Source organism: Bos grunniens, chromosome 13 (assembly GCF_055505025.1).
Source record: "Bos grunniens cultivar Pamir isolate PY7600 chromosome 13, Bosgru_T2T1.0, whole genome shotgun sequence".
Classification (NCBI taxonomy): domain Eukaryota; kingdom Metazoa; phylum Chordata; class Mammalia; order Artiodactyla; family Bovidae; genus Bos; species Bos grunniens.
In genome coordinates, this window is record NC_141177.1 from 65339311 (window position 1) to 65349460 (window position 10150).

The following is a 10150-nucleotide window of genomic DNA, read 5'->3' on the forward strand; positions in this document are numbered from 1 at the left end:
TTTACAGTGAACATACTACTATCCTTGAAAAGATTTTTTTCTCACAGTTTTCCCCACAATGCTTATACCTGATTTACCCATTCCAATTTAAAATTTTCAGAATGCTGAAATTTTTAAAATCTCAAACGTTTTTCACAAGACCTCATTGTGTCTTCAGAAATCATTATTTTTGGAAATCTGGTCAGTTCTCACAGAATCAGTTCTGTTTAAAATGCTATTTGAGAATGAAAAGCGTATTTTATTTGCTTTTTTGAGGAGCTCCCAAAACCCAGGGTTTAAGGGGCCTTTTGAAGGCAGTAGTGCAGCTCTGGGCCCCACCTTTGGACTCCCAGTTTCACCCCCTCTCCATTAGGATTTTGAAGGGAGTGGATGGAACTGGATCTTTGACTTGCCAACTTTTTGACCACGTGTGCTAAGTCTCTTCAGTCCTGTCCGACTCTTTGTGACCCTATGGACTATGGCCCACCAAGCTTCTCTGTCCATGGGATTCTCCAGGCAAGAATACTGGAGTGGGTTGCTGTTCCTTTCTCCAGGGGATCATCCCCACCCGGTTTGACCATGATGCACATTTGACATCATGCTGCAGTAGACTTTGTGTGTGTGTGTGTTTATATAAAACAAGTACCTTTATATAAAACAGTTTCAAAAATAGTGCTTACGCTCTGTGATATACTTGTGTATTCTATTCTTTTTTTTCATGCCATTCTTGACCCATGAAACTAATGAATTACTTATGGTCTACAACTTATAGTTTGAAAAGCTTATCTAGACCAGAATCAGGCTCCAGAATAATGATTGGCCTGGAAAAGGTTTTAGGAGGATCATGGAATTGAATGTGAGAGTGAATATCCATGGTTTATAGAATTACATGATTGATTCTGTTGGTTATACTTTAAATTTTTATCAGAAATAGTTTTTGTCATGGTATTCAGCCTGGATTTCTGAATTGTTAAAAAGTTACAACTTATTCAAATTTGGAAAATAGTATCTTAATTAATATTTGATGCATGAGAATAAGGATATATTTCACCTTTGTGAAAAGGGGCTGCTGGAAAAGGTTTTTGTTTGGAGATTTTCACATGAAAAAATGTTTTGGATCAGGCTGTAACTGCATGGAAAGTATATAGAAATTGCCATTGTGTTATTTTCCCACTATTTTTGAAAAAACATTTTAATGAAATACAATTTTGGATGCTTGTTTCACTTTGCTCAGTTTTATATGCCTATATGAATATGTTGCCTAATAAAATAATTATGATGATACTTTGCATTTATGTAAACTTAAAAACAATCTGTAAGTTACTGTTACAAATAAATACAAATGTGGCGAGTGCTATAAGAAAGCTGGCAGAGCATGAGAGACCACAAGAAGCAGCTAACAGGGTTAAGGGATCGGGAAAGTCCCCACTGAGGAAACCATGTTTAGATAGGTGAGAGGAGAAGCACTTTCCATGCTTTGTCATTGAGGTACTGACTGCGGATGATGTTACCCTTATTTGCATCTAACTGAACAGGGATGAGAGTGGGTGAAGCTCTTCTAGCTCACAGAGTTAGCAAGCGATGAACTCTTGGATTTTCAGACTCCTTGTTGGGTCCTGTTCACACCATATCATGTTGTTTTTTTCTAGAATATTTATTCTTACTCTCCTAGGATGATAGAGTATATATTTGCTATTGTATAGAACTTTAAATTTTAATATTCATAATTTCATCTTTTACATGGACTTTTTTTTTCACTTGAAGAATTTTACTTAATAAACAATTCAGGAAGGTCCCTTATGGATAACTTAATGAAAAATAGTACTGGCTCAATTCTATGGGGTCTATGTGTTACAGGAATTATAACAAATTTGAAAGTGTTCAGTATTTAGTTACATTTACATAGGACTTCATTTACCTGGGAAAAGTGGGGGGCAGTGGAGGAGGGGAGGTTTTGGGTGGTGTGAGACAGCAGGCGAGGACACGCCTGGTCTGGACATTTTGAGTCCTGGTGTGGTGGCAGGGAGGAAGAGGACCAGAAAAGGAAAATGAGGATGCTGTTGCTTTGCTGGAGCCAGGGCAAGCAACCCGTGCTAACCAGTATGACTGCTAAGTCACCTCCATTGCTTGCATTTCTCCAGTGTGTTTGGGATTGGGCACATAGAGCAACGTGACACATGAAGGTAGGAGCTGTGTGTAGAAAAAGAGATCTTTATTCAGTTAATGTGCTCAGAGAACTCAATAAATAAGCAAATGATATCACCGTCAATAGGGGTGTTGGTAAATCGTTTCACTCTGGAAGTTATCAAGCTAGGCATTTGGCTGGGTTTCCTCTTTTCTTTGTTAGAAAGAAACAAGCACCTTCGACAGTTTTCTCATCACCAGGCTGATAAGATTGTACCATCTGTTTATTTGTGATTCTCCACCTTTGAGGTTCTCTTTTAAATGACTATACACCTTAAGAAGGATGTTTTCTATTATTGCTTAATAATTTGTTCTCTAAGGGGATAGAATATATAGTATAAATTTTTATAGTAGAAATTTTAAAAGTTTTTTAAGAGGCATATTTTTTAAAAAGCACAATAAGGAATAAGAGCCACACATTTCAACCATTTCTATTACCCAGGTTTGTTAGAAGGGAAACTCCAGGGGGAAATATATTTATGGTTGTTATATGCCTTTGAACTAATATACAGTATAAGCATAATCTGGAATATTGTCTTTCAGAACTTAAGGAAGGGAAGAGGAAGGGAACTAACATTTGCTGAAAACCTACCATGTGCCAGGCACTGTGCTAGACACTTTGACATACATTACAGGGTTTATTGTGAGTATTAAATGAGACCATGTATCCCCATTTTACAGATGAGGAAACTGAACTTGCCCCAAGTCACATGGCTGGTAAGTGGCAGAGCTGACTAGAACCCCAACTCCAAGCCCCATGCTTTTTCTGCTGTACCGTGTTTAAAGCTTACGAAGAGAGGTATGAAGTTACTGACCAGAAGTGAGAGTTCTAGGAATTTTCTTTCTCATGAAATATTGATACTAAACCTAAACATTTCTTTTTTTCATGTCAGGAGTTAGATGGCTGGAATCGCACTATAAATAGAACTTCTCTCCTTCTAAAATGCCAGGTTAGATGACCACTACCTAAGGGAAGACTGAAGAAATAGTGCCTTTTATCAAGAAGTCTGAATCAACACATGGCACCTTATCGGGCTTTCCATGGCTTAGTGTTAAAGACTTAGCTATAATAACAATAGCTCATTATGGTCTTATAATTAATATTGCTTATGTTAGACATTCTAAATGACAGTGGACTTTTGCAAAACCCCAGGAAGTTTACATTTTACTCCGTGTGGTACACATGTAAACTCACTAGGCACTTACAGTATCAAAGACCGAGCTAGATTCTAGGGGATACCAAGGTAAAAAAGATGTCCCTGACTTGTCTTTAAAGTTTGCAGCCTTAGAATAAAATTAGTGTATCAATATCTTTTCCTTGTTTTTCGTTGATCATGAGGTTAAAGCCCCCACACATGGTCTACTTATTTTCAGAAATAATGTGTACAGTGAAATTCTGGAATAAAAAATAATTTGGGCACTTTTAGTAGTTAGAAGGAATAGGAATTGGCCTTTGTAAGAATCCATGGATCAGAGTGTGACACCGAAGAATCTAATAGGTTTCTTTGAACTGTGATCCTCAACATCTGACCTGCTTTATTACCACTGAATCACTTCGCTGAAAAGTAAAGCTAAGACAAAAACTTTTTGATAACTTGTTTCAAAAACAAAACTTTTTGACATTTGAATTTCCTTAAAACAAAAGATTCTCTTTGCCCATATCTTACTAACATGCTTACTAATAAGATCATATTTTCAATATATGGAATTCATCTTTGATCCTTATTCAGTAACCATTAGACATTAGAATAGCACCATCACATAAATTATTGGGGATATTATAGGAATTGATGCTAATTCCTACTAATTTACATTAATTCCTATCTGTGGCTTGAACTAATGCACTGCAGGGTGATTTTTTGTTGAAGGAGATAGAATGAATATATTCTAGGTCTGAAAAAGTATAATAAAACCTAGTTTTGTTAGCGAATAATCTACAACTAATACATCCAAATACAACATTCCTTTCCAAGATATCATTTTATAGCTGTATTTTTTACTGAGCTGTTGCTCAAAATGTTTTAAGAATACTTCTTTAAAAAGTGCCGCTCTTCTTCATGGTGCCAAGTTTGGCCCTTGGAAGGTAGTTTCAGCTTTTGGAAACAGGCACAAGTTCAGAAACATTTCTGGCTTTAAGACCAGTGAATGAACTTTATTTTTTCACCTGCAAAATATTCCTCCCTCTACTCCTTTTCCTTTTTTAAAAAATGGATGCTCTTTAACTTTTGTATATCACATAACCAGTCTGCTCTAACTTACAGTACCAAAAATAGCAGATATATACAAAACTAGAGCAAGCATCCTGAACCCCTCTGTGCCTTGCTGCTAATTTTTATTGCACTCTTTGTGAGCAGTGTTTGGCCAGAGCAACTCTAGACCAAGGTCTGCATCCTTGCCGCCTGCAAATGTCAGCACAGGGACGACACAAGAACTTCTCATTCGTCACAGGCCATTGTTCCAATTTTAGAAAGCCTCTGTCGCCTCCAGCTGTTCCATTGTTTAACCTTTATTAACCCTTAACCACCTTCCCCTGATGTGAGTACAGAGAAAGGAGACCACTGTGGTGTTCTGTGCACCATTCTAGTTCCCCTGGCAATATGATTTGAAGTTTTTCTTAAAAATCTTAAGGAAGTTAACAGTTTACAACTGATTTTTTAAAATATCTTCTTAAATAATTTCAAAATATTTCAAAATTTTCTGCGACATATAATAAGACATCTGTGTATACAGTGTTTTAAATAGTCACAAAAATAAATTTAGGATTTTTCCCAAGTTTACTAATATTGAATTTTGCTACTGATTGTTATATCTATCACAGTTCCTGTTTATCATGATTGTTTATTAAACTATATACAGAAGGGAGAAATTTATAAGTGGTTTTGTTAATCTTACAAAGACCTTGTTATCTTCACTCAAAGCCATATTTTTATTCTTTCACTTAATTCTCAAGCCCTAGAGGGAAAAAAAACCCTGGTATATATCCAAAAGAAGCACATAGATCATTTTTGATGAAGCTTTTAAACTGGTTGGCTATTTTCAGTGATAATATTCCACTTTAGTGAAAAAGTCTTTGTCTCCCTTTAGGGTAAAATTTTGTTTCTTACTCAATGGGTATAATACATTTCAATGACACATAGTGATGATGCCTTTCATATTTTGATTGGCACTAGGTTCAGACCAATTTTTATAGAATTTGATAACTTTTTAAACCTTTCTTGCATTTAACTTTGAGAGAGCATGCATTTTGCAATATCTCATCAAAATGAATGTCAGATTAACTATGGACCATTCATTCTCAAAGTTGAAAAGTTGGTGGTAAAAAAATGTTTCATGACTTAAATCCATCTGTCCTTTCTAGGAAGCTGTGTTTATGGCAGTGGATAGACAAACTTTGAAATCAGGACACTTTGAGGACTTTTAGTATTCAGTCTGAATACTAAATATTTAAATTTATCACTTAGCTATGATTATATTATAATTAGAAAATGTGTTTTAAAAAAATGATTGCTTAGAAATGTGTTATTATTCCAAGGAACCTAGGAAAGACAAAAATTATTATTCTGCAGAGAAACCAGTTTTAAGTAGAGCTTTCCTGTTTCTTATTTTGTTCTTGTTTTTAAGCGGAAAATACAGTAAGCGAGTATTTTCCTTCCAGCAGCCCAGTTAGTCATCATCTGTTAATAACACTTGCACTTAAAGATTTTCAGGAACTGTTTCAGGTATGATGTAGGCTATGGGAAAATCTCTTCACTGGGCTATTCAGAGGATACAGATGTTCTGCTTAAATAAAGTGTGCAAGGGGCAGCTCCCACTGGTTTGCTGGTACCGATGATTACATTTTCAGGATTTTTATGAACTGACTGCAAAAATAGTTATCAGTAAAAATTAGATGTATTGATAATACACATAAACTTAACAAATAAAGTACATTAATAAACACTTAAAACTCATCCTTTCTAATAATTATATCCATGATCTTGAGGTTATTTACATCTGTTTTGTCTCCATGGTGTGCCCCTTACTATAGTATGTCTTTCCTCTTCTACATCTAGTGAAGTCACACTGGTAGCTTGAAACTGGCCATGGTGAAAGTGTTCACATCCTGGGATTCGATAAACACTACAGACCAGGGCTTTTTTTTCCCTCCTGGAGAGCTTGCGGTTAAATACGTATCAGCATACCACTGATTTTAGGCTAAATGAACTATTAATTCAAAAGTCTCCCTACTTTAGCCTTTGATTTAAAAAAAAAAAACTTTCTAAAAAGTGTTAGGGCATTTTTCTATTAAATGTATAGACCATCCTGAGTATCATTGTTCCAAATGCTCATGAGATCTTTCATACCTAAGATTTCTATAATGCCCTGAACAGTCATCTTAAACATTAGCAAGATCACCTCTCACAACTTGTAAAAAGAAGGTGGTTATTTCCAGGTAAACTTTATATAAAATATATCAAGTGGGAAATTGTTTATGATTTGTGCCATTTTGTTTCCTTGCAGCTGCCACTGGCGACATGCCGACTTACCAGATCCGAGCTCCGACTACTGCTTTGCCACAGGGAGTGGTGATGGCTGCCTCCCCCGGAAGCCTGCACAGTCCCCAGCAGCTAGCAGAGGAAGCGACACGCAAACGGGAGCTGAGGCTAATGAAAAACAGGTAAGGCGTCCCATCAGGGACTGCGGCCACGTAGGGGACCTGTCATTTCCTACAGTCCTCAGCTATTTCTCCCATGTTACGTGTTTTGTGGCATTCTGTGTAGACTCCTGCTCTGCTTGTGCTCATAGGTAAGTTTTCTAATCAGAGTTCCAGCCGTGAAACTCTTTCATCAGCCGAGGTACATCCCCCTGTGTTGTAGGGTAATATCTAAATGAAACATTAAATTTTTTTAATGACAACAGAAGGACTTTATTACAAATAAAGATTCATTTTATACTTGGTATTTACTTTGTGAAATAGGTGATAAGTAATTTTAAGCTTCTTAGCAACTATACTCAATAAAAATTAAAATAATCAATATTTTAAAAAATTATCATTATTTAATTTGTCAATTAGTATGGTCAATATAATTATCATTATTATGAAATAAGACATTCAGATACAATGAAAACCTTAGAAAATGGTTCGATGATGATAATGAAGTACTTCTATACTTTATACAAAAAGACTGAAATAAAACGATTGCCTGACTTGTTTTTTATTTATTTTTTAATTGGAGAATAATTATTTTACAAGATTGTGTTGGTTTCTGCCATGTATCAGCATGAATCAGCCATACGCATACATATGTCCCGTTCCTCTTGAACCTTCTTCCCACCTCCCACCCCATCCCACCCCATCCCACCCCTCTGACTTGTTAAAGATCCTGTAAAAAAAAAAAAAAAAAAAAAGCTTCTTTATGAGCAAAATAAATTTGAGTATGAGTTCAGAATTTTCTAAGTCTTTTACATGTAGTTTTCTATCCATTTTGTAACTTCGTTTTTTCTCTATTATACCAAAGTACAGTCTATTCTGAAAAATTCTCGCTGAGTGCAGGGACAAAGCAAGAGGAAGAATTAAAATTACCCACAGCCCCACCACGTAGAGATACCTCCTGTAGTACATATACTTCTAGTTCCCTCTCTCATTTTCTCACATGTTCTTGCATATTTTCTGGGCTTGAAATAACTGAGACAGTCTCTAGGTGCGAGGAATTCTGAGAAGGGTCTATTTTAGCTTTGAGATTTCAGTTTCAGAGCAGGACAAGAGAAAAGCAGATGACAAATGCTTTGAGCAAGTTTTCAATGCTTGTTTTTACCATTTCTTTAACTCGCAGGCACATAGCTTTCACATGAGAATAGGTCTAGTTATTCTCCTTACTTTTCATGGGCTTCCCTGGTGGCTCAGACCATAAAGAATCTGCCTGCAATGCAGGAGACCTAGGTTCGATCCCTGGGTCGGGAAGATACTCTGAGAAGAGAATGGTTACCCACTCCAGTATTCATGCCTGGGAGATCCCATGGACAGAGGAGCCTAGTGGGCTACAGTCCATGGGGTTGCAAAGAGTCAGACATGACTGAGCATACACACATACACATTCTCCTTACTTTACAGATGAGCAGCTGAGGTTCAGAGAGGTCAGGTAATAAGCTGGCTAAAATCACACAGCCCAAACTGCCCAGAACCTGGAAGTGCGTTCAGGTTGTCTTTACCCAGAGCCCACACAGCACTAACACTGAGGTCACCTGCAAGAGACCTTGGTGTCAGCTGCACATTTAGTTGTATGGCCTTACAGAAAGAATTAAAATTACCCATAGCCCCACCATGTAGAGACACGTAGGACTGACTTATTCATGTAAAAGACCTGTTACACATTCTCTCTCTAAAAAGACTAAATTCTTTGGCTGGCATTCATAATAGATACTTAATTGTATTTCTACCAATCCCACGACGGTTTTTATTTTTTTAACAAGCTTGTCAGCGTTTCCTCTTTGCTGTGTATTTCTTTTCCACGCCAAGGATATCTTCAGACAAATGCAAGACCTGAAAGCTGAGCTAACTATTAATAGAAGAAACAGGTGTTTTCCGTAGCTGAGACAACTTAGGAATGTACCACCTACTGGTATGACCATCCAGAGCTTTGTGCCTAGAACATTTGACTCTGGTAACATGCAGGCAGACACATGAAACACGAAGTATGGACATTTCACTAGAAATAGTTGACCTTGGTAAATAAAACTTGAAAAATTAGACATCCCACGACACTGCTCTTCAATATTTAAAATTTCCTTTCATGGTAACTTGTTTTATAAAATGACTATCTTCCTTCCAGATCTAGAATTCCATATGATGATTTAATCATGAAAAGCTTGGTATTCAGAAATATATTTTCATTTTTTTGTGAAAGAGTTGAATTATGCTCCCAAACTGCCAAGTGTGATTGGAGTTACTCTTGACTTTGCCATGTGAATCATTTAGATTAACTTAATCTGTGTTTATCAGATTGGGCTCACTTTTACACTGTTAATTTTTCTGTTAACTGGTTGAGAAGTCTGAGAACATCTTAAATTCACAGGGTGACGGCATTGTTCCCAGCTAGGCAGTAAGGCTTGATCTTTTCCTGCCGTTCATTGGGATTTCAAGGTCTCTCTTCTGCTGACCCTTAATTCCCACAGAGAAAACACAGATAACCAGTTGTTAGTGAGCATCAACTATCCCCAAACATAAAACAGAATCGGCCAAGTGTGTTGCATATGTCAATCCTAGTTCAGGATTGCAGCAGAAGTAACTGGCATTACCGTAGTTGGTAATTAGACATTCGACACAACTTTTGTTTATATATTTGAATTATCTGTTTCAACGTAGGCTTTTTGATACGATGAGTACCCGAAAGGCAGTTCTTCTCAAAGGAATGCTCCAAAATAAAGCTGTGATCAAAGGGTATCTTCTGCAGAGGAGTTAAATGATGTGGTTGCCACCTTCTCCCTCCTTGAAAAAAAAAGAGGAGGAGAGAAAATGCTGGCTGTGTCCATTGTTTTTTGGTGGGGTTACGCGTGAAAGTAGCTGACTCGGCTCGTGGGTTCATCTGTGTGTGTTGCTTTGGCTGCTGGTCTGGCCTTCCTCTGGGCGTGTCTGCACTGCTTGCAGTCCTGGTTTGCAGATGTATGTCTCATGTCCTTTCCATGATTTCTGTCATGGCATTCTCACATTTCCAGGTTTAAGTTGTCTGAATTACTGAGGGTTGTATTCTGTACCCTGTCTTCTCTCCTTTAATTTTCAAAAGCTGAGTCCCTTTAATTTTGGTTTATGAGAATGTGCATGACCTGTTATTCTTATCTGTGTTGTTTTTCCAGCCAATAAATTATTGCTTGCCGTCCCAGTTGATCTTGTCTTAACTGAGATTTAGTCTTGAAGAATAATAACCTCCCATACTGAGGTTTAAGGTTGCTGAGGATTAATTTTTTTAATCATTTTTGATCCAAGTTAACTCGTGATGGAACATGTAGCTTT

General features: G+C 36.9%; 1 protein-coding gene across 28 annotated transcripts in view; it reads left to right on the forward strand.

Moving 5' to 3' along the window:
* CREM (cAMP responsive element modulator) overlaps nt 1-10150 on the forward strand; it is a 67700-nt gene that overhangs the window by 56022 nt on the left and 1528 nt on the right. For 18 of the 28 annotated variants that reach the window (XM_086334655.1, XM_086334664.1, XM_086334665.1 and 15 more), the window contains 2 exons: nt 2845-2880; nt 6664-6820. In XM_086334655.1, coding sequence (XP_086190781.1) covers nt 2845-2880; nt 6664-6820 — 193 coding nt within the window. Of the gene's footprint in view, nt 1-2706; nt 2881-6663; nt 6821-10150 lie in introns of all 28 variants that reach the window. The other 10 variants (XM_086334666.1, XM_086334667.1, XM_086334670.1 and 7 more) reach the window with 3 other exon arrangements.